The 23,935-nt window shown below is 41.7% G+C and overlaps 3 protein-coding genes, 2 long non-coding RNA genes and 1 other non-coding gene across 10 annotated transcripts; 4 read left to right on the top strand and 2 right to left on the bottom strand.

The window, feature by feature from the left end:
- The first annotated feature begins 680 nt into the window (after positions 1 to 680).
- LOC112189598 lies at positions 681 to 8,284 on the top strand. Its single transcript, XR_002931985.2, has 3 exons — positions 681 to 691; positions 7,821 to 7,870; positions 7,966 to 8,284. It is a non-coding gene; the product is annotated as an uncharacterized LOC112189598 (long non-coding RNA).
- LOC112189597 lies at positions 5,266 to 5,944 on the top strand. The gene is made up of 2 exons (XR_002931984.2): positions 5,266 to 5,431; positions 5,523 to 5,944. It is a non-coding gene; the product is annotated as an uncharacterized LOC112189597 (long non-coding RNA).
- A 1,875-nt stretch (positions 8,285 to 10,159) lies between the features above and the next one.
- On the bottom strand, positions 10,160 to 14,517 carry LOC112189594. 2 transcript variants are annotated; one of them, XM_024328937.2, is made up of 6 exons: positions 14,272 to 14,517; positions 12,808 to 13,816; positions 12,616 to 12,735; positions 12,451 to 12,537; positions 12,074 to 12,367; positions 10,160 to 12,004 (listed from the first exon to the last, which is right to left on the bottom strand). In XM_024328937.2, exons 5-6 carry the CDS (start codon positions 12,275 to 12,277, stop codon positions 11,174 to 11,176), a joined length of 1,035 nt encoding a protein of 344 aa, XP_024184705.1. In that variant the 5' UTR covers positions 12,278 to 12,367; positions 12,451 to 12,537; positions 12,616 to 12,735; positions 12,808 to 13,816; positions 14,272 to 14,517; the 3' UTR covers positions 10,160 to 11,173. The 2 variants fall into 2 exon arrangements, with proteins under 2 accessions (XP_024184705.1, XP_024184706.1); XM_024328938.2 differs by having other exon boundaries at positions 12,451 to 12,521.
- A 3,277-nt stretch (positions 14,518 to 17,794) lies between these two features.
- Positions 17,795 to 19,118, top strand: LOC112189596. Its single transcript, XM_024328940.2, has 5 exons — positions 17,795 to 18,040; positions 18,112 to 18,195; positions 18,338 to 18,487; positions 18,580 to 18,780; positions 18,896 to 19,118. Exons 1-5 carry the CDS (start codon positions 17,840 to 17,842, stop codon positions 18,989 to 18,991), a joined length of 732 nt encoding a protein of 243 aa, XP_024184708.2. The 5' UTR covers positions 17,795 to 17,839; the 3' UTR covers positions 18,992 to 19,118.
- A 289-nt stretch (positions 19,119 to 19,407) lies between these two features.
- On the top strand, positions 19,408 to 21,180 carry LOC112191031. Of its 4 annotated transcripts, none has more exons than XM_040515540.1 (5): positions 19,408 to 19,909; positions 19,976 to 20,059; positions 20,202 to 20,351; positions 20,508 to 20,708; positions 20,823 to 21,180. In XM_040515540.1, the coding sequence occupies exons 1-5, from the start codon at positions 19,697 to 19,699 to the stop codon at positions 21,012 to 21,014; spliced, it is 840 nt and encodes a 279-aa protein (XP_040371474.1). In that variant the 5' UTR covers positions 19,408 to 19,696; the 3' UTR covers positions 21,015 to 21,180. The 4 variants fall into 4 exon arrangements, with proteins under 4 accessions (XP_040371474.1, XP_040371473.1, XP_040371472.1 ...); XM_040515539.1 differs by having other exon boundaries at positions 20,190 to 20,351; positions 20,832 to 21,180; XM_040515538.1 differs by having other exon boundaries at positions 20,190 to 20,351.
- On the bottom strand, positions 21,052 to 21,124 carry TRNAA-UGC. Its single transcript has one exon. It is a non-coding gene; the product is annotated as a tRNA-Ala (tRNA).
- Positions 21,181 to 23,935: the final 2,755 nt, after the last annotated feature.

Genomic DNA, 23,935 nt, shown 5'->3' with positions numbered 1-23,935 from the left:
CCCATTTCATGACCTATCTTTAACTAATTAACTACCCTGTTGTCCCAACCATTTCAGATAATTGAGTATTGCTTTGAAAAAGTCCAAATTGGAAAACAAAATAAGGGAAGCCAACTGAATCAAAGTCCAAGTCATATCTATGTCGAACCAAATTTGAATATCATTTATGTCCTCATGACTGAAATTTATATCCAAAAAAAAGAAGATAAATAACAGTAGTTAATTGTGAAAAATGTTGAAATTGTAATCTTGGTTGTAGTAACACTTCAAAAACCCAAGATTCTAAACCCTATATAATTTTATTCTATATTTGTGGCTGATGTAGTAAAGCATAATGCCAAAACCCCCATTAAAAACAGAATAGCGAAAGACTGAAAGCCAAATAGGAGACAGAGCATTTCCATGATGCTACAAAGCTGGCCATAAGCTGTGCACGTCTGATTTCGAATAGGGTAACAATCAAGTCGACAAACTAACTCAGAAAGTAATTAATTTCTTTTATCATTTAGTTTTTCCTCTAGAGTCTGCTAGCACAATTATTATTATTATTATCCAAACAAATAAACTCTTTAGTTTCTATTCTATAGGAAAAACAAAAGGAATAACAGCTAGTTATCCATGAAGAATAGAACTGATTGAACTCTTTGAAACTAATAGAACAATCAGTAATATAATGATTTAGAAATACAATGTTAAGAACAAATTGTTTGAAAACAGAACACCTCACAATCTTAAATTGTTCCATGAGGAGTTTAAAATAAAATATGAAAACTCATGATCATCAGACAAAGATTTCGAACAACTGGTAATGATAGCACAATGATCATGACAAGCAAGTAGTATAGGCCACTATGCACATAAAGAGAAACCACAAAAGTTCCTTCAATTTGATAAAGCCAAATAAACCCTTTTCAAAAACAGTTACTACTACTTAGGGATCCATAAACTCCCAACCAATCTCAACTGTAAACAATTAAGCCCAACCAAAGAAAAGAACTAAATGGTCCGTAATAAATATGCAAACTCTGGAAAAAAAAAAAAAGGGGTGGGGTGGGGTGGGGGTAAGATAGCTCTTCTGCTTCAGATGGAATCAACTTCATCAATAGGCTAAAAAGGCTAATTACACCTACTGTTATAAAACAGATATGTAAATGTTACTGATACAGCAGCCAAAATTTCATTCTTTCTTTAATATATCAAATGGGTTTATCAAAAGCTAAGCATATAACTAAAAAATATGCAAAATTTGAATGACAGCAACCAAGTTTCAATCTTTCTTCTAAAGTTTATCAAAAGCTTCAGACTTTAATCACACAAATGGCTATTCAGCAATACCCAGAGAGTAAAATCAAACAAAGTTGAGTACCTAAAGTTCAGAGGGAGCAGGGTGAATGAGTCGGAGCAGATCGAGCTTGGGCAACCCAAAAAAAAAACACATCTAACACTTCGCACTTCAAACCTATTTGCCTGAAATCTCTTAACAACCTACTGGGACATGATATCGAACAGGATTTCAGCATTCACACTAATAGAGGGCTGAGGGCGGGGCTGAGGGAGGGGCTGAGGCCGGGACTGATAGCGGGACTGATCGAGGAGACGAGTTCGTGGTCTGAGAGCGGGCTGAGGACGGGGCTGAGAGAGACGGGTTCGTAGTCTGAGAGCGGGCTGAGGGCGGGGCTGAGGGCTGGGCTGAGAGCGGGACTGAGGGATGAGAGTGAGAAAGAGTGAGTTTCAGATGGAGGCGGACTGGGTGTTTTGCTCGATGGAATGGAGAGGGTCTGAGAGCGGGCTGAGGACGGGGCTGAGAGAGACTGGTTCGATCGTAGTCTGAGAGCGGGCTGATGGCTGGGCTGAGAGCGGGACTGGGGGATGAGAGTGAGAAAGAGTGAGTTTCAGATGGAGGCAGACGGGGTGTTTTGCACTTTTGCTCGATGGAATGGAGAGGCCGGGAACGAGTTGAAAGAGTTAAGTGTTAAAAGTATAAGTCTAACCCTAACTAAAGTCAGCTATTCATTGTATCAAAAAAAAAAAATCTAACACTCAGACAACATCAAATAAAATTCATTGTCTGAAACTCATCTAACAACAGACAAATTAAAAACCATTGTCTGAACAACTTAAATCAAACAACATCTTTCAGTAGCCATTGACTTACAACATATCAGACAACAGACACCTAATAACAGTTGTGTGACTGAAAATAATCAGACAACAGCAAAAATCAACCATTGTATAAATGAACCTTGGACAACATTACATAATAACTGTTGTCTGAATTAATTCATTCAGACAACATCAAAAAATTAAACCATTGTCTGAAATGATATTGTACAAGAGCCAAGAAAAAACTGTTGTCTAATTCGAAAAATCAGACGACACAATATTTCTTGCTGTCGTCTGATTAAATCAGACGACAGTTAAAATGTTTGCTGTCGTCTGATATGTGTTGTCTGATTCCGAAATTGGTGTAGTGGGAGGAAGACAGACACAAAACAGTGTTCCGTTGTCCAGGGTTCGCGGGCGTTTTTGAATACGTAGTTATGCCTTTTGGACTGAAGAATGCTGGGGCAATGAATCAGAGAGCCATGAACCTGATCTTCCACGACATCCTAGGGAAGCTTTTAGAGGTTTACATTGATGACGTGGTCGTCAAGTCCAAACAGCGCGGGGACCACATTACAGATCTCAGAAAAGTCTTCGAGCGCATGCGGCTGCACAAGCTCAAGATGAACCCCGCCAAATGCGTTTTCGGAGTTCAAGCAGGAGATTTTCTTGGCTTCATTGTCCATCAACGAGGTATTGAGGTCCCTAAGGATAAGGCCTTTCTCCCCGCTATTGAGACTACAAGGACAGAGCGAGTTTGTGTGGGAGCTTCAACATCAAGAGTCTTTTGACAAAATCAAGGCCCATCTGGCGAGCCAGCTAGTACTCGTTCCTCCTAGAGCTGGATTTCCATTAAAGCTGTATATTTCAGCAACCGAGGCGTCCATTGGCAGTTTACTTGCCCAGGATGATAAGGAAGGTATCAAGCATGCCATTTTTTACCTCAATAGGACACTGACAGATTGTGAAACCAGGTATACGCCCATGGAAAAATTGTGTCTTACATTGTATTTCTCAACTTGCAAGTTGCGACACTACATGCTATCCTTTACCACTTGCATTATCGCTCAAACCGACTTGGTCAAGTACATGTTGTCGCGACCTATTATGCGAGGTCATATTGGCAAGTGGGTGTTGGCATTATCCGAATTCTCGCTACAGTGCGTTCCACATAAGGCAGTGAAAGAACAAGCTACCGCAGACTTTCTAGCACATCACCCTGTGCTAGATGTCCCCAACGTGAAAGAGTTAGAGATCGCAACCGCAACAACAACTTTACCAGATTTGGTGCGCATTCCCGAATATGCTATTTGGTATCCGGCCACAATTTTCCTTCAACCTTGGATATTATTTTTCGATGGTTCAAGAACAGAAACACTAGCAGGGGCAGTGATTATTCTGGAAAACCCAGCAGGCGATCGTTTTTCTTATTCCTTCCAATTGGAGTTCAAGTGCACCAACAATCAAGCAGAGTATGTGGCCTTCATTATTGGCCTAGAGGTGTTATTAGAGCTCAGAGTAAGAGATATCCAAGTACGCAGTGATTCTTTGCTTGTCATAAATCAACTCCAGGAGAAGTACAGGCGTGTGAGCTGCTTGCTTGTGCCATATTTAACTCGCGCCATCGAACTTCTGGACCAATTCAATGACGTGGAGTTGGAATATATTCCTCGCGAGCGAAACTTTGCAGCCAACGAACTTGCTCAACTAGCTACAGGTATCACTTTGAAATATGCGGTTCGCAAGCGAATCCTGAAAGTTGAACGACGCACGCTGCCTTCTTGGCTCACGCAACCTGACCCGCCAGACTATCCAGTCGTCGCGGTCCTTAAACCTATTGATATAGACTGGCACATCCCTTTGATTGCTTACCTAAAGCAACCAGACGCCCCTATAGACAGGAAGACTCGTTTTCTTGCCTAAAATTACTTCCTCCGAGGCGATGAGTTGCGCCGACGCTGCAAAGATGGCATAGACTTCTGATGTGTGTTTGGCTGCGAAGCGAAACGTTTGATACAAGAAGTACATACCGGCGTGTGTGGAGCCCATCAGGCGGGTCCGAAGATGCGTTGGCTCATCAGGCGGCATGGGTATTATTAGCCCAGCATCTTGAAAGACTGTATCACATTCGCGACAGGTTGTCAGGATTGTCAGGCTCATGGACCAATTCAGCATATTCCCAATATTCCCATGCAGCCTATCATTAAACCTTGTCCTGCACGAGGCTGGCCATTGGACTTGATTGGCATGATTCATCCCCATTCGTCACTCCAACACAAGTTCATCATACAGATTTCTTCACTAAATGGGTCGAAGCTGAACCTTTGAAGGAAGCCTCTGGAGTGACCATTCGCCGATTCATCTTCCAAAATATTATATGCAGGTTCAGCGTCCTTAAGGTGTTAGTATCGGACAGGGGGGGCAGTATTTATGGGTGGTGATGTCACTACTAGAATAATGTCATTAGATCGACATCGGCACTATTAAATCGGTCAGGATTGCACCTGATGTTAAAAATCGTTTTAACATCAGTTTGTGAAAAAACCGATTTCTATTGTTATTATAGACATCAGTCACTAACTGAACCGATGAGAAAGGTTTTGTTGGAAATTTTTTTAAAACTACGGAGGGACTAACTTTGAAAAATTTGAGAACGCGCGGGGACTAAAATTTCATTCCCCCCCCCCAACACTTAGTATTTTTTCCGCTTTCTCTAAAATTTCGAACCCAGACCTCCAGACCTAGCCTCCTTCTCCAAGCTGACCTGCATCGACTCCCGATCTCCTTCTCCAAGCTGACCTGCGTCGACTCCCGACCTCATTCTCCAACCTAAGCCTACTGGAGCCGCCTCCAACCTGACCCCGAGTCCCCGACCTCGCTCTCTGACCCCGAGTTCCCCTGCCTAGCTCTGACCCCGAGTCCCCGATCTAGTTTTCCAGACCTCGAGCTTGAGCTCCGATCTGACCTCGAGCTTATTAGCCGACCTGAGCTTGTCATTCTCTAACGTAGGTCCTCTCTCTCTCTCTCTTCTCTTGGTTACCACCAGTACTGATTTTCTGTCCGGTTTTGATCTAAAGTTCAGTCTTTTTTGTTTAATTCTTGTGTATTTGAGTTGGGTTTGTCTTTGAATGGCTTAAATGTGTGGTATTTTGAGCTGGTGCATGTTGATTGTGTTTGATTTTAGTTCTTGCACATGTTGGCTGTCAATCTGCAGAGGAAGATCGGGAGTTGAAGGTTTTCAAGAAGGAAGAAAGGATAGGAGCAGGGTATTTTGCATGTTTTCGTTCTTCTAAAGTCTGCTAAACCCATTGATGGTGCTGCAAGAAAGGTATTACTTCTTCTTACTCTCTGCCTTTTCTCATCTGAGTATTACTTGCTTTTCTGGGTTCGTGCTTATTTGTGGTTTCATATTGATAAAGAGGTACAAACCAAGACCCATGAGGGCTGAAAGAGGCAATGAGTTGCATAATGGGAAGTTGATTGTGCAGAATTGCGGATTTCGGAGTTGGCCTGATGGGATTCAGTCAATGGCTCTCTCGCTATTTCCTTTATCAATAATGTTGGGGTTGATTGATTTTGATTACAGTTTGTAATTTGATGTTTCAACAGTCTGCTGTGGGGTTGCTTATAAATTTAACGCATAGACATCTACTTACAGTTTTAGAGAAATTTGTTCTGCAATTTTAATTGGATAGTGAGAAATGTGATTGGGGAAGTTCAGTTTGTTGGATTGGGGGTGTGAGATTATTGTTTGATTCGTTAAATTAGAGGTTGTTGAAAATTATATTCGGACATCTATTTGCCGTTATGCAGATTATATTTATTCTCTGTTTTATAACAATTTTGGTGTTTAATGGTTCTGTTTCTGATTCTGCCAATTAGTTTTTTGTTTTTTTCTGTGGAGGTTTTAGTTTTTAGATTATATATAGTACTTGATTTCTTGGTTATTGATGTTTTTAGATTATATTATTATTTTTTTTATCTATCTCCAAGCACATCTTCATATTTTCAGAACTCCTGCTATCTCTTTCACGAAGCCCAAACAATGAGCGGTCTCCGGAACAACCTACCGTGAAATTAGAGTTCATTGAGTGCAAGAACAAGAATTGAAGGATTGGGTGAGTTCCTATCATTCTTAATTTCAGTTGGAGCTTTTAGTTTCATATCTACTGAAGTTTAATTTTTGGTTTCTTTTCCAATTCTTCGGTTATCAAATTTGGATTGTATGATTTGTTCTCCAATTTCTGTTTCTTTATTGTGATTGTGCTATATGGGCCAGTTTTAGTGTTTAATGGGTTAAAAGCAGGAAGCTTTTCTAATCATGATTTAAACGGTGTGCATTTAGAGAGAACGAGAAGGCTTTTAGGCGATGGTTTCAGCTTGTGGGTAAACTAGAGTATTTGGTAAAATAGATATCTGGGGTTCTTCAACCAGAAGAATCTGTGCTTCTGTTAATGTAATCCAGGACAAGGTCAACTTATTGTTGGTTGGGGTGGTGTGGGTTAGAGCCTGCATTAGTGGATATATAAAAACTGGAGTCATCGCTATGCTGTGTTTGAATCGTGATGGTTTCAATATTGCGAGCTTTTTCTTTCATTTGGCTGAGCTTTTTTTTTTTAATATACTGAAAAGTGCTTTTGGTTGATGATAACTTTATCTGTTGATTAAGTTATGGATCCTTTTTTATTAATGTATGCTGAATTTTGCAGGCGTTTCATAAATCTCATTTATTAAAACTCCGGGTTGCACCTTCGGAGACAGCTAAATTTTGAATTGCCAGAAAGGAGCTGTTCTGTTTAGTTGGAGGGATGAAACCAGAAAATTAAATTGAGGGGTGCTAAATTTTGAATTGCCAAAACAAGTGGGCGGTGGTGAATGTGGCTACTATGTCACGCTGCATGCTAGATACTTATTACATTAGAAGGCAAAGAAACATATTTGGGCAGCAATTTTGAATGGCACTGATAACATGTTAAGCTTCTTTCAATTTTGAATGGTGCTCTTAATTCATCATTGTTGCAGGTCAACGCTAGCAGATCAAAGCGACAACTTCAATTTTGTCTGGAGCCTTAGAACTATCACAGTGGTAAGAGCAAAGGTTCAATGTTGTGGTCATTGAGCTTGCAAAACCCCTCACTGCTTACTACCAAGTAATAGTAGTTCAATGTAGTTAGTTAAGTTCAGTTTTCTTATTATTTAAAAGATCAAACTGTTGGAGAAGAAATGAGGTGTGTGATTCAATTGTGAAGGAAATAAGTGTGAAGAAATTTTCGAAATTACTAATGATGGCAAGTGTGATCGAAGTATGTCTATTTATTTTCAAAAGCTTTGATGTTTTGCTAGGAGAGATTAGGCTCTTCTTTCACAAGGTTTCATGATTCTGCTTCTGAACATATAAACCATTGTTGCATATCATAATTATAGAATCATCTCAATGAAAATTCTTGATTCTGTGCCACCTTAAATAGGATTTAGAGGCTGAAGTAGATTATGATATTCGTTGTCTATTCTTACAATTCTAGAAGATTTGTGAGGATCATGATATAATTGCAATTACTCTGCTGTTTAATATAAAGTTGCAGAAATTGAAGAAAGCAATGCTTTAGCTCTTGCTCTTGCTATATTTCCACATTGTAGGCTCAAATGCTTGGGATCGAGAAAACTTTGCCAAATGTGAATTGTGAAATTTGATGATCATCGACTATTTTGCCTTGCAGGGACTGAACCCAATCTGGATCAATTTTGAGTGATATTGGTGGGATTTCAGGTATGTCAAATCTCAACTAACAAGAGTTATGGCAATTAGCTTCCCAATTGTTTTCTTTTCTATTTCAGATAAGTGATTTATTTATTGAATTATAGGTATTTGTAGTGGGCGGTAAAGGATCGGAAAGGGCATACCCAACAACAACTTGACGAGGTCCGCATTGAAGTAGCCGACTACTTACAGACTCTGTTGTAGGTTCTGACCAGTTTCTTGATTTTGAGTTAGTTTTAACCAACTTTTTTGTAGCAATTATGAACAAACAAGAATACTAATTGCTAGGCTAGCCTTGTAGTATATAGGTGCATATATGAATTGGGGTTTTATTTTGCCCATTTTGTAAACTGTTAAGGATGATGAATGTCGGATATAATACCCCAATTTGCAATTTATAATCACAGTTCTATTTTGTGGACAGAATCCTCTTTATAGAATGATGTTTAGATATAAAGTTGAAATCAGCTTTAGCCATAAAAACTGATGTCCAGAAATACAGATACATCAGTTCCAAAATGAAAATCGATGTTACTAATATATCCAGACATCGGTTCATTGTTAAAAACGATATACTACCGAGTACCAGACATCAGTTCCGAAATGAAAACCGATGTTACTAAAACATCCAGACATCGGTTCATTATCAGAAACGATATACTACCGAGTGCCAGACATCAGTTCCGAAATGAAAACCGATGTTACTAAAACACCCAGACATCGGTTCATTATCAGAAACGATATACTACCGAGTGCCAGACATCAGTTCCGAAATGAAAACCGATGTTACTAAAACATCCAGACATCGGTTCATTATCAGAAACGATATACTACCGAGTTCCAGACATCAGTTCGGAAATGAACATTGATGTTACTAACATATCCACACATCGGTTCATTGTCAGAAACGATGTCTACAACAGTATTACTCATCGGTTCTTAAATCAATAACGATGTTAAAACTCAAACTTGTGTTATATAATCTATATTTCTTTAAGCTTTAAATACAATAAAATGTGGGTTTAACAATAGTAAAGCATGCACGTTTGTTATCATTTAAACTTCTTTACATCGGTTTATTATAAGGAACCGATGTCTACCCGAATATTAGACATCGGCTAAAAACCGATGTCTGCATTTTCCAGATCTTTCTCATCACCCACAAAGACATCGGTTGGATTTTTTTTTCTCATCGGTTTTTGACCGATGTCTGGGGCTATAATTCTAGTAGTGTGTGAAGCAGCTCGTCAACGACTTCGGCATCTAGTTTCTTCATAGCACGCTGTATTACGCTCAGTCTAATGGTCAAGTAGAGGCCAGTAACAAGATTATCATTACCCTACTGAATAAGATCCTTGTTGAAAACCCTCGCCAATGGCACGAGACATTGTATGAAACTTTGTGGGCCTATCGCACTTCAAAGCGAACCCCTACCACCACAACGCCCTATGCACTCATGTTTAGTCATGACGCGGTTCTGCCTTTGGAGATCAATGTTCACTCCCTATGCGTCCAAGATCAACATCATTTGATTGTTGATGACTACGTCCAGGCCAGGTGGCAGGAGCACGAAGACCTTAGCGGACAGCGCTTAGAGGCTTTGGACAACTTAGTGATGGAGAAGCAATGTGTCGCTTAGGCCTATGACAAGAGAACTCGCAGTCGCAGTTACAAGGAGGGCGAGCTCGTTTGGAAAGCAGTCCTTCCATTTGGTGAGAAGTTGACAGGCCGTGGTAAATGGACCCCGCGCTGGGAAGGGCCCTTTGTGATTCATAGGATTCTGGAGCGTGAGGCTTTTCACCTCAGAGATTTGGTTGAAGACCTCCACCGCAACCCTATTAACGACAGGTTCTTAAAGAAATACTACCCCAGCATTTGGGAATTTGACGACTAATTTAGTAGAAAGGACAGGGGGCAAACATAGTGTCCTTTGGCTCGCTTCATTCCTTGTACTTAGGCCTTTTCATTGTGGACCTCAATACCCCGTCTTCGCTCCACCTACGAACACTAGGGGGGCAACACTCTATACATACAGGCTTTATAGTGGCTATTTCTCTATACATACAGGCCTTTATAGTGGCTATTTTATTTTTCCATTTAGCCATGTCTGGCAAATTTTTGCATTTAGCCATGTCTGGCAAATTTTTCGTACATTTTCATACAATATCCTCAACAATAGGTGTTAGGAATGTTTGTAAGGGCCTATACCAGAGGCTTTATACCATTGTTGTTTTCAGCAAATAATTTTCGAATCTTTCATTCATAAGTGGCTTTGAGGCCAGAAGCAAGACAATGTGTCCCAGAAAGTTACATTAACAATATACAAAGCCAGAAAGTGGCTGAAACAACTAATAAGGATTCATGTCTTCTATGAGTTTTCGGATCTTCCGGCAAGAAGGGTTGATGAGATATTCACTCTTACTCTTCCTCTCTTCACCCTCCTCTGATCTGAGTCGCAGCTGCTATGATCTGTACTGGAAGGAGAGGGAAGGAAATAATCCATCGCAACCCTCCCATTTCGTTATCCTCCTGGATGGGGACAAAATCAGCACCGGAGTGCGACCCAGCTGCCTCATCTACCTCCAAAGGAAAACAGAAGGTGGTTCATTAGACCCCGGAGGTAGGCCGCAGAAGAAGAATGGTCGGCCTCAAAGTGGCCTTCCTCCCTTCTTCGCGTTGCTCCGCGCGGAGAAATATGAGGAGAGGGACTCCCCAGATTGTGGTGCCCCGCGTTAGGAGCCCTTCGTGTTCTTCAACCTATCCAAAACCTAGGATGTTCCATCCAAGTTTTCATAGACCAAAGACACGAAGTTGCTTGAGATTAGACCATAAGGCCTACACAGGCAGTGAGATTAAGCCATAAAGCCTAAGAGCTAGAGGCTAAGGGTGAGATCGTATGGAGAAGATTTGAGAGATAGTAGGAAGAGGAGAAGGGCTTGCAAGGTCATTGCTGGGTGAGCCATGTTGGTGTAAGTTTTTCTTCTATCAAGGTTATTGATATTTAGAGAAGCCTACCTCAGTGGCCTCAACCTTTAGATATGGGCAGTTGAAGACATTTCAACTCCATCAACGGGAATATCAATAGAATTCAATGCTGAGATCTCGGGAATAAACGGAATTGAATACCCGTGGACGAAAGAGCGGTCTCCGAGGAGGTAACCGTTCCTTTTTTAGATTATCTTTTGAAACTGTGTTCGTGCAGTTAAAGCGTTGAACAAAACGATTACTTACGAGATAAATAAATTTGGGCCAACAAAGTGGGCTAAATAATTAATTTATCGGTAGTAATATTGTTCACATAAGCTAATGGGCCTAATATCGGAGGCCTAAAAGTCTCCGGCCTACACGAGTTAAGCGGAGGAAAAGTTTATCCAGGTGAAAGCTAGCATCAGCGGCGGCTTGCGTGGCCTGTTGGGTTGCTACATGAGCCTGGGCCAAGTCATGGGTCAGCGTCTCGAAAGCTGTAAAGGGTTGCTCCAATTGAGGTTCCGCTTGGGCAAGCCTAGCCATCACATCAGTTAATCGGGCCTGAAGATCTTGGATTTGGGTCCACAGGTGGTTCCTCTTGAGAGTCAATTCCCTGATAAGATTAGCTCGGTCACCCAAGAAATCACGCGCAGCGTCAGTTTGTTGAGCAAGAGTCTGGAAATGTGTTTCGGTCTGCCTGGTTTGCGCGGTCGCGACCGCTCTCTCATTGAGCCCTTGGGGAAGATTTTGCAGCAGCTCGTCAACCTCTTGATATTGGTCTTCAGTGATAACCCTCTCGCAAAGAAGCACCCTCAGATATTCCAAAACTCTCGCGGGCGTGCAAGGAATTAGAATATCAGGACCCAGGAGGCGACGTAGGCCTTCTCGGGCATCATCTACTACCCAAGGAGGGGTCACTTTGAGCAAGCGAGCTAGCCGTTCTAAAGTGGACGGAGGCGGTTGCTCAGCAACTGGAAGGGCCTCTAGAGGCTCCTCAACAGGTACTGCCTCTGGCATTGGTTCAGGGTTTTCTCCTGCCTCCCCGGCTTCAATGGCTTGGGGAGCATAGGGGGCATGCTCCTGACCAACTACATCAAGGACAAGTTCAGTAGGATTCTCGACCACTATCTCTCCTGCTGTGACAGCCGCTTCCTCGTTTGGAATGGCATTTGGGTCCTAGAAGGAGACATTATCAGAATAACCAAGCTAGTGATTAATGATTAAACATTTTGTTAAGAAAAGTACCTCTTCAGCAGGTAGTTCATGAAGAATTGATGTAAGCACAGGTTCCTGGGCAACCTCACCGGGCGCTTGAATTGAATCAGGCCCTGCTTGTTCCAGAAGGAGGGCAGTTGGATGCCCATGGGAGATGTCTGGGAGCGACACCCTTTCTTCAACCTCAGGTGGGCTGTCATCGATAACCTGTATGGGGACCAAAACCAACTGCATATTGTTTGCAGGATCAATTGGCTCTTGGTTTGCGAACCAGACACACCTTCGCCAGCAACAGAGGATCCTTCTCCAACTTGCCTTGATGACCTACGAAGAACTTGCGGATGAGATGCGTTATAGAATCATACATAATGAATAGAATGTCATGGTTCATTTTAGAAGAGTATTACCAGTCGGTCAGCGATGGGTTCATCTTCTGCCCATGGGTCAGTCCGGGGATCAGCGCAACTGTGATTGTGGGCTAAAGCAGTAGCAATCTGTTAGGATTAAAGTGGCTTCAAAATAAGCTTCGAAGAAGGTGATAGGATTATGAGATTCTAAGACAAGAGTGTTACTGTTTGTGGGTCATCATCGTCAGAGGAAGAGTTTTCGACTTCAAGCTCTATCGCTATCGTTTTCTTCTTCGCGGTCGGGGAAACATCAACTGCATGACTGCTAGAGGATGGAGCTCTTCCCTGATGCAACAAATCATGAGTAAAAGGGGGAAAGCAGACATAAAATAATAAAAATAGATGTAAGACAATTACCTCCTAAGGAGGCTCGCGGATGACGATCCCAGCTTGGACCGGGCGCGGGGCTCCCCCGATTTGAGGAGCCGGTTCAAGTAGCGGAAGTCGTGTCTCAGCTTTAGGAAAGCGGGCAAGTAGCTCGGTATCAGCATCATAGGGATATCGCAGTTCTTCAAAATGGTCGCGAAGAGCTTGTCATCCCTCTGTCCCCAGCAGTTGACGAAAATTTCTGACCACCATTGATCATAATCTTCAGCAGTCCCATCCACGGGGTCGATGTTATTAGCCCATTCAGGGAGGTCAACCAACACGAGCATGCTTTGTACTGGCGGAGGCCTTGTCAAGGGGCCATTTCTGCGCTAAGAAGTGTTGTAGTTCCAAGCATCATAGAAGGGGAATGGCACTAGTTGGATAAGGACAAACTGGCGAGCCAAGTGGTTGGGAGCATAAAGCTCATAGCTAAGGTCATCAGATGCAAGCCTAATGTCTGAGCAAGAGATCACGCGGTGGAAAGCCAAACGCGCGCGATCGCTATAATTAGGGGCTCCATGAAGGAACCCATTTTCAAGAGGAGAGGGAATTTCCTATTGAGTACTAAGTCGCAATAGGGCATTTCGTGCAGGAGGTACAAATATGAGAAACACTCATAATAGGATGGGGATATGTACCTCTCCTCGCGACAGAACCACTAACCAAGAAGAGCGTCAGCCGAAGGTAGCAACGAAATATCGTCGCGGCGGAAGAATGGGAAGTAGGTTTGAATCCAGAAATCAAGGATACAAAAAGGGCCAGAGATGCTAGTCTCAAAAGAATGCATGGTGGCCTGGTATAGAGTGCGGTAGAGGGGCCCAACACTGGTTTTCCTAACCTGTCACACCCCGGACCAGGTGTCGGTGGATTTTAAGCACCTGACCCCGAATTTGAGGTGTGAGTGTTACAAAGCAGAATGTAAATAAACTCTTCCATCTAGGCTCTTCATTCTAGGCTCGTCCAACCCACTTTGGCTCATCAAAATCTAAATACTTCTCTGCAAAAGGTTTTAGAGATAGGTGGGTGAGCAAAACTACTCGCTCAGTGAGTAGATCATGTAATATGCCAGTAAAGCCATGTCATTTTACACACGCTAGAAAGTAGTATATCGTATACACATCAATGCACAACAATTCATCACATCACATCATCCCTTCTTATTGATTATACTTCAATTTAGTGACCACCACGGGCACCCTAATGGCCTTCTCTAGCCCTATACCACCGTGTGACACATCCTTACCTCGGCATAGCCAATCAAGAAGTTCACATGTTCCATGACTAGTCAAACAATAGATCCAGCACATAATATATATAAACTCTGCATATTTCGCAAATAGACATGCTTCACTTGAAAATAGAGAGATATTTTGTAAATAGATAAAATCATGTTTTTCCACCATTTTTGTAGAAAATAAGAATATTTGAAAAATATTACACAAATCCACTCACCTTTACAATACAAATCACCTCCTAGAATACCGATCGTAAACCGAGCCTCCTAATACTAGCCTTCTAGAAATTACCGTTGGATCTAACTCAAACCTTTATGAATAGAAATAGGGCATCAAGATGAATGCATAGCTTTTCGCGGATCCTAAATCGGAGTTACAGATCAAAAGTTATGATCTGTCGAAATTTTAGAGAGATAAAACTAGAGAGAGAAACTAGAGAGAGAAAATGTAGAGAGAGAAGCTCTCTCCGAAGAAATGGGTATGGAAGAATGGGGTGGCTGAGTTCCTATTTATAGGGAGAGGACTGCCACGTGTCAATACATGAATGGTTAGTTTGGTGCCACTTGTCAACTCCTAAATCAAACACCAACAAGCTTATGCCACTTGTCAAGCACACAAAGACATGATGCCACCACCTGACACATGTCAATCTGATCTTGCACATGCAAGACACGTTTGGCTGCTGCTACTTGGTCTCCAAGTCAAGTCTATCAACCAATAAGGACACGCCACATCACCAGTTAATTTAATTTCCAACTAAACTTCAAAAATTCCTTAAAAATAGCTTGGGAACCCGAAAAATTAACCGAAAAATGCTGCGAACTCGTGGTAACCTCTACTTTCCATTTCCAACCTCAAAAATAAAATTTTACCAACTTCAAAATTCAGGATCTCACATAACCCCATGTGGCGGCCGTTATAGAGGGCTGTGGCCAGGGAAGTCCAAGGACCAGTGGGCTTATTGGCGGAGATACAGAAAATGAACTTGCAAAGCCAATATTCCAGAAAAGCAATGCCACCAGTCGCATTATGTTCTTTGTGGTAATAAGCCAGCCACCGCAGATGAGAGCTACTATGAACGCTGCGACCGGTTTGGGCTATGGTTGATGAGAAGTTGTCAGAATCGAATTCGCAATGCAGATAGGGTTCACCGTCGATGGGCATTCCAGTAATGGTAAGAATATCCAATAATGTAATATTCATTTGACCAAAACAGAAATCAAAGGTATTGGTGGCAGTATTCCAAAAGAAAGGAAGGCAGTGAGTGGCGAGCAATTGCCACCGCGAGGAAGGTTGAAACATAAATCAATGGTTTGGGTAATACCTGCTGCATTCCAATGGGCCAGATCTCGCACTCGCCCTTCGCGATACCAAGAAAGCTCCGCCGTGCTGATCGAGGATGGCCAGTACCCTATTTTCGCTCAATGTTTTTGAGCACCCCAACTGCTGAAATCCCCAGGGGTCCTTCGGAGGACAGGAATGGGTCAATGGATGGGTAGGCCGTAGAGGGCGAGAATGTCGTCTGGAATGAAATCTAGCAGTGCCGGGCCCAGTCCGGCATGGTGATTTGGGAGCCTAAGAAGCAGTGGTCTCTGGATATTGGTGTGAAGATGACAGCGAGCACCAATTCCGGTTCCCCAAGTACGAGCGGCTTTCTCGTTGAGTTCTTCCTCCTTATCGATAATTATTTTCTTTGGAGGAGCCATTTTTGGGTTTCTGTATGAGGATTGTGTGGGGCAGAAGAGTTTCTGGGTTTTAGGAGACTGAAGAGTTTCTGATGTGACAGGTTTGGAGGGGCTGCGGGATTTAAATAAAAGATTTTGTGAGGGAAACGATGTGATGAAAAGACGTTTTGCCAAGCGAATAGACGCAACCCTCATTAATGATATTGTTTCAGTCATCAGACACGTCGTTTTAGTCCCCTTCAATCAGTTACATTCTCATGGGCCCGATTTCTGGGCCTGGGGGCAATGTTTGAGCCCAAAAGTAATTTTGGCAAGATCCTTTAGTGGATTTCTCATAACAGGTCGATACCTGCGGCCCAAAAATAAGTCTACTTGGATTTGGGTTACAGCTTCACCCATTCCGAGACCCATAAGGAAAACGAGCCCTTATGGGAGTCAGATAGCAGAGATTGAATAGGAAACTGCAATCAATAATCATTCTATGGCAAGGAGCAGTCGAAACCCTAGTATAAATACCAGGTTTCAAGGACAAATCGAGAGAACTCTCAAATCAATCAACCCCTCGGATTATCAAGCCTCCCCGGAGCAAACCTTCAACCTCGTTGAAACCCGGCGACCGTACTTCCAGTTCTAGTCTCTCCAAGAGCCGAATGTTAGTGCTACTGCCACCGATACTTCCAGCGAAGCAAGGGTAACGCCCTCACAACCCCCGTGAAGCTAAAGATACGCTTTAGCAAACCCTGTGCTTTCTCAGAACTTCCTAGTGATTGCTCTACTCAACCTACAACGTTGAGTATCGATTCGGTAACGCGAAGAGATCACAACCAAAGCCCTTACCCGTAAGGCAAGAAGTCCTTTTCCGGAAGGCAGAGAAAAGAACATTGTGACGAGGTTGGTGTTGTCCTCGTCCACATCGTTTGAGAAGAAGTCAGGTCAAGGGACGCCCCGACGACTGTACCCCACGGTGCTGGCACGCCTGCGCACTCACACGCTCAAAAGAGACAGTTTGCAAGCCAACTGGTTTTGGTGTCAAACAAAATGTATATGCTACTTTGGATAGTACCAATACGTAACACGAAACAAAGCTTAGAATTATATGTTTGGTCTAAATATTTGGGTTCATTCTTTTTTGGTACATTAATAAGTGAAATGTTTTGTTCTTTCCTTTTTGGTGGAAGATAATAAGATGCCCTCAAGTTTGTACTTTCTTTATCTGATCTTTGATGTAGAAAAACATCTTGAAGCACCAGTTATTGTTTTTGTAGAAACATTTCTTTCTACACGAGTGACTAGATGTTGAATTTGATAAAGCTTGCATCATTGAATCAAAATTGCAGGTGTTTTGGACCGGGCAGTTGCCCATCAAGACGGGTGACATGGGCTAGAGAACTAGTAGATGAGGAAGCAGACCAGTTCCTCAAGCATGGTTACATCGACCCAGACCCCCAAAGGCCTTGGCTTGCTCAGAGAATGGCCCTAAGAATACCATATTCTGCATAGACGTTTAAATAGAAACTACATGGGGAAGACCCCAACAATCAGTTCTTAAACAATCCATTTGATTCAGATATTATATGCAGATTGCATTCAATTTTGGCACATATATATTCGTTTAGTAACAGAGAAAGGAACATTTGACCAAAACAAAACACAGAGAAAGGAACTTTGAGCCCTTGGAGTTGGTCCAAGTGGTGAGAGGGTGGGAAACCAAGTAATTTTAGGCTAGGTCACAGGTTCGATCGTTGCAAACGTAACAAAAAAAGAAGTACATGGCTTTGTTCCAATCTTTACGACTCACCACTATCCTTTAGCTAGGAAATAGTAGCTTTTGGTGAGGAAACATGTTTAGAGTTCAACACGCTCATTCAGAGTAAGCAGTTGGATATGGTTAGTACTACTTGCGTTTAGAATGCTCATTTTGAGTACACAGGTTTCATATGGTTAAAGATAGGTAGGAGACCTTTCAACTTATACTTGCGTCTTGGTCACTGCTCACTACTAGACTGGTATTGGGGTTTTTTTTTATTTCTTAGCTTCATCACTGCAAAAAAACCTGTGATATAAACACTAGTCAAGGTAGAAGAACTCTGCAAAAGGAAAATGGTTGAGGTAGTTGCTTTATGCCAACCCTTGCTTTTTCTTGGTACTGGTATGCCTTTTCGCCCAGAAAAATTGAAGGTGAAGCTGAAGAAGGGCAGACGGCGCCACTATGCAAAAGCGGTATTGAACTCAGATCATAAGAAGCCTTTAACCGTAAACCTCAGTTCCACTATTGATTCACCTCTTTATGAGTCCCCTGAGGTAATAATATTCACATTTATCTATCCTTTATTAAAGCACTAAATGGTGAGTGATGCTACTTTAGCTTGCAGGTTTCATTTGATCAATATTTGGAGGATGAACAGAGGGTTATTAAAGCACTTTTCCCAGACATTGAGGACCAGCAACTTAGCAAGGTGCTTAATGGTCTATTTATCCCATCCTAGAGTTTCATGGTTACATTTCAAGTCCTTTCAGTTATCGTATGCTTATACTCGATCTGTTTTTGACAGTATTACGATTGAAAAACAGTCGTACTAATCAAATTGATGTATGCAGAAAGAGTGGAGGATTCAAATGCCAACCATGCAAGCCTTGTTCCTGTCTATCTACTTTGCAATGTACATTAAGTTAAGATACAAATCCATGGGGAAAGACTACCCTCCTCATGTTCCTCATCACATTCCCAAAATCATTGAGCTTGAAATTGTAAGCAAATTGTCAAATATCTTTTGTAGACGATTTGATGTACTCAGTATATCAGTCACATGTCTTCCTTAAAAGTCCTATTTTTTTCCTAGACAAGATGGGAACTTGGGGGGATCCCTGAGGAGTACCAGCCGCTTGACTTGAGCCTCTCCCTCAAAGGAACCATATATCCTGATAGAAAGCAAGGAACAAAAAGCAGGCTTAGAGGTCAGGTTGACATAAATATGAGCTTTATTGTATCACCTCTGCTTGGTTGGATTCCTCATACTGTCGTGCAGAGCCTTGCAGAATCGGTTAGTGATTCCATTTCCCGAAAACTGCATATGTACTTGATGATTTGATGTGGAAAGGCCAAGTAATCATTTCAAGCCGATTGACATCGACTTTCTATTGTTTTTCTGTGGTCAGCTGGTTAAGAAAACGATGGCGGATTCGACATCAAGTTCCAGATTGGTACAAGACTATGATGAATTCAAGACCGAGAAACTCAAGAATGTTGTTTAGTTAAGCATTTGACAGGGTGAATATGTCTTCTTACCAATATATCTCTCGACGTTTAGAATAAGTTAACAATTTCCTAATCAATTAGGAAGGAACATAGCCAAAGTACCATGATAAACATTGATGTGGAGATTCAGGGGATCGAGTACCATGACTATGCCGCAAAGAGTTGTTGTTGTTGCAAGCAATTAAGCAAAACCCTTTACTTCTTTCAACCTAACGAGTTATATAGAAAATTTCTTATTTGGTGAAAGAATTTGTAATGTATCTATTCTTACAGAATAAAATCCAAAGAAATTATTTGCAGACGGCAGTAAATGTTCGTTCTACCTAATCAACTTACCAAATTTAAACTTACTCATAAACCAAACATTGGTTCATCTAGAGGGGGACACCAACCAATATTTACTGCAGAACCACCTTATCAGAAATGCATGTGGGATTCTTGGAGTTCTACTATTTGAGAAGATAGACCGAGGAGTAGCATTTGGTGAGCACACATGGACTTGCATATGGATAAAGTTCCAAATGCTCAATTTGAGAAAGCAACTGCATATGGTTAGGTTGCCCTTGCGTTTGAGGATGCTCATTTAGAGTGCTGCATATGGTTAGAGATATGTTGGTATACGAAAATGGTTTGCAAAACTGTGATTAATTTAAGCATTAGTTAAGGCAGAAGAAATCCACAATTCATTGTAATAAAAAAAAATGGTTGAGGCAATTGCTGTCTGCAGAATTCTTGATAGAGGTATGCCTTCTGGCCCAGAAAAGCTGAAGGTGAAGCTGAAAAAGAAGCAGCAGGACAGGCATTGCCATTATGCAAAGGCGCTATTCAACTTGCCGAAAAAGGATGACCAGATGAAACCTTTAACCTTGCACCACAGAATCACTACTGTTGCCCTACTCTGTGAGCCCTCCAAGGTAACAATATTTATTTCTATATGTTTCTTAAACATAAATGGTGAGTGATGCTACTTTGGTTTCCAGGCTTCATTTGATCAATATTTGGAGGATGAACAAAGGGTTATTAAAGCCCTATTTCCAGGCATAGAGGCAAGAAAACTTAACAAGGTGTGTACTGCTATATCTAATCTCATTTTAGAATTTGATGGTTACATTTCAAGTTCTTCCTTTCATCATTCGAACTTTTAGTTTGACAGTGTTACAATTGAGAAACTGTAGTGTCTAACTGCTTATTAAGTTAAGCACGCAGAAAGCGTGGAGGATTCAAATGCCAACCATGCAATTATTGTTCATGTCTGTCTGCCTTGTATTATACATCAGTTTAAGATACAAGTCCAAAGGGAAAGACTACCCTCCTCATGTTCCTCATCACATTCCCATGGTCCTTGAGCTTGAAGCTGTAAGCATGCACATACATTATGCAAGTGCATATTAGACCAAAAAATCAACTTATTCCCTCTTCATGTTATAAATGATTTTTTATTTTTTTTTTGAAAAGTGTTATAAATGATTTGATGTGCTTAGTTGATCAGTCGCATGTTTTCTTTTTTCATAGACAAGGTGGGAACTTGAGGGCTTCCCCTATGAGTACCGGCCACGTGACTTTAGCATATCTGCTAAAGGAACCTTATATCCTGATAGAAAGCAAGGAACACAAAGCAAGCTTCGAACCCAGATTGACGTAATCTTAAGCTTCATTGTTTCACCTCTGCTTGGTTGGGTTCCACAAAGTGTTATGCATAGCCTCATAAAATCGGTTAGTCATTCATTTCGAAACCACTTCATAAGTATCTATATGTATTTGGAATTTCCATCCACAAGTAATATTTTCAGGTCGATTGACATTGACTGTATTGTTTTCTATGAACTGCTGGTGAAGACTGTGATGGCGGATTCGACATCCAATGCCAGATTGCTTGAAGACTATGATGTATTCAAAACGAAGAATGTGGTTCAGTACTCCGTGAAAGATCCTTGGAACGATCAGCTCTTGATTCGTTGTATTGAAATATATAAAAACAAGTTAAGAAATGAGTGGGATTGTGAAAAGGAAAGGGAGTGAAAAAAATTCGGGGGATGAGAGGTGAAAAAAAATTTAGTGGAGATGCAGGGGATCGAACCCTGTGCCTCTCGCATGCAAAGCGAGCGCTCTACCATTTGAGCTACATCCCCGATTGATGAGTGGTCATTCTAAATATACTAAACCTGCTAACTATTTATTATTCAAATAAAAGAAAAATGATTGAGCAACAAACAATCAAAAAAAGGGATCTATGAGGAAACACAAATTTTTTGAATCATACATGCAAAGAGCTGCAGTATGCACAATAACAATCCCGCAGCTAACTACGTTGCAGATAAAAAAAACAACCAGCCCTACACTAGATTCGTAAATATAAAGCCTCACCTTAGTGTTCTTGGGAATATCATAATTAATAGAGAAAAATTCAGGTACCGTCCCTAAACTATGCTGCCAAGGCCAATTTGATACCCGAACTCTCAAAAGTATCAATGTGATACCCAAAGACCTATATTGGCATCAACGTGATACTTCCGTCAAAAAAATCCAACGGCCCCGTCTGTTTGCTGATGTGGCAAACACGTGAGCAAAAAAAAAGGGCAAAATGGACTTTTTGCCCTCTTTTTTTTTTAATTCAATTTTTTTTTCATTTCTTCTTCTTCTTTTTCTTCTTCTTCAACCTGACTTCTTTTTCTTCTCTCTCCACTTCCTCTCTCTCCTCTCCTTCTCCACCACCCAAACCATCACTAACCCCGCCGATATCCTCTCCAATTCGGCTCCGCCATCATCCGCAAGCTCTAGTCCTTAGGTTTCACCAACCTCGTCCTCCTCAGTCCTCACCCACACCGACCTCGACCTCAAGCGTCCTCGTCCTCGGCACCCACACCGACCTCCGCACCCACACCTGACGACGTCAACAATCAACAGCCACCAACCACCCACCCCAAAATGGATTCCAATTTCGGCCTCGAACGCGAGCTTGGCCCCGATGACAGTTACCGCTCCAATCCCAATCTGAGCCCCTGAGCCCCGACGGCCTTGAAAACCCCAATCCCAATCAGTGGGCGGTGAGTTGCCGATTCGAAAAAGGCGAAAGATTTGCAGGTCGATGAGGTCGCATTTGGCTTCCGGAGTATGGGATCTGAGCTGAGAGCAAGGCAACAAGCTTCTCCACAGCCGGTTTCGCGGGGAGGAACATCAAGGATGGCAAGAGGACCGACTTGCCATTGTATGCCAAATGGAAACCGATTGCCCCTTTTGTTTCAATCTCAGTTTTTTTCATTTAAGAGCATTGTGTCTTTGATCAAATTAGTGGAGACCCAGTTCGATTCACTCGTTTTTCTTATCTGGGTCTGTCTTAGATCTTCAAAATAGTTGCACAAAATGTTGGATCCATGCGTTAAGCTGAGTGATCAGTTACAGAGCTTTCTTTTCGTGATCTCAATCTTTGGTTTTGATTTGCTGGTGTAGATGTTAGATGATAAGCAAAGAAGAAAAAGATAAAGTGTTAAAGGTCATTATCAGTTCCCTGGTTTTAGCCCACTATTTGCTTGCTTTCTGATGGTGGAGTGATTGATTAGAACATCAATAGCAAGTAATAGTACTACTGGAGTAATATAAGGGACAGAGAGAGATAATGAGGGGGTCAAATTGGGGTCACTAACAACTACAAATCGAATTTCATGGCCTTCTTCATTTAAATTCACAGATCTGATTATGTTGAGTGATGATGATGGAGATAGAACAAAATGTTTTATCTGGGTTTATGACATACTGAATTTATCTAGGTTTGATTTTGAGTTTGTGAGGATGATGGAAAAGACGAGAGAAGCTGGGGTAGTAGTAAAGTAGGCTTAAGCATCATCGACTCCTCATGATGATGATGTCAAGTTTTCTGGGACAGTTCCCAGATCATCAGAGAAGAAGAAGCTGAAGAAGAAGGAAAAAGAAAAAGAAAAAACAAATGAATTATCAAAAGAAAAGGGTAAATTGGTATTTTTCTTTGTTTTTGGTCTTCATGTGCTTGCCACGTCATTTTTTAACGGAACCGTTAGAAATTTTTGACGGAGGTATCACGTTGATGCCAATTTAAGTATTTGGGTATCACATTGATACTTTTGAGAGTTTGGGTATCAAATTGGCCTTGGCAGAATAGTTTGGGGAGGGTACCTGAATTTTTCTCTAATTAATAACCATCTCCACTGACGGAATATCCAATCCTCAGTGCACACAAGTACATCATACTGTTGAGATTTGAACATGTTTAAGGCTCCAAGTCTTTTTTGCTGCCAGAAATATAATACAAACAAGGTTAGATTACCTCCAGATTCCCAACAAAATTAAAATGTTTCAAATAAGGGAAAATGGTTCGTACGGTACTTCGTGTTTGGCTCCTTATAACTTTTGATACCTGACAAAAAAAAATATCAATACGGTATCTGAAGTTCTCTGCCCGACCGAAGATTGGTACATATGGCCGTTATCTCCGTTACGGAACTTGCCAGCTGGCAAATTTACAAGGGTACTTTCGTCCATTCACATATCAATTAATTTTTTTTTTCTCTAAGCATTTGTCCTCTCTCTCTCATTATCCTTTGTTTGCTTCTCTCTCTCTCTCTCTCTCAGCACTGAAATTCAAGCCCCAAATCTAAACCCAATCGAACCCTAAACGATCTTTCCGACGAAATTCTGATCCAAAACCTCTCCTTGATTCCGACCTTAGAGGCCATCCACAACTCCCTCGTCTCCTGCCAATGGCGATCCCTCTGGTCCCGTCTCCCCTTCCTCGACTTCTCCTACCACCTCTTCCCGGTCAACGACGCCGAACCCCTCCCCGTCACGAGCCACAGCTTCCCCGAGTTAGTCAATCGCGCTCTCATTCTCCGCCCCAATTCTCAGATCAAAACTTTCCGCCTCTCTTTCATCTTCTACCAGTACTACACCTCCCACGTCGACTCTTGGGT

This window comes from Rosa chinensis, chromosome 2, assembly GCF_002994745.2.
Source record: "Rosa chinensis cultivar Old Blush chromosome 2, RchiOBHm-V2, whole genome shotgun sequence".
Classification (NCBI taxonomy): domain Eukaryota; kingdom Viridiplantae; phylum Streptophyta; class Magnoliopsida; order Rosales; family Rosaceae; genus Rosa; species Rosa chinensis.
This window is presented reverse-complemented; position numbering and strand designations above follow the sequence as displayed.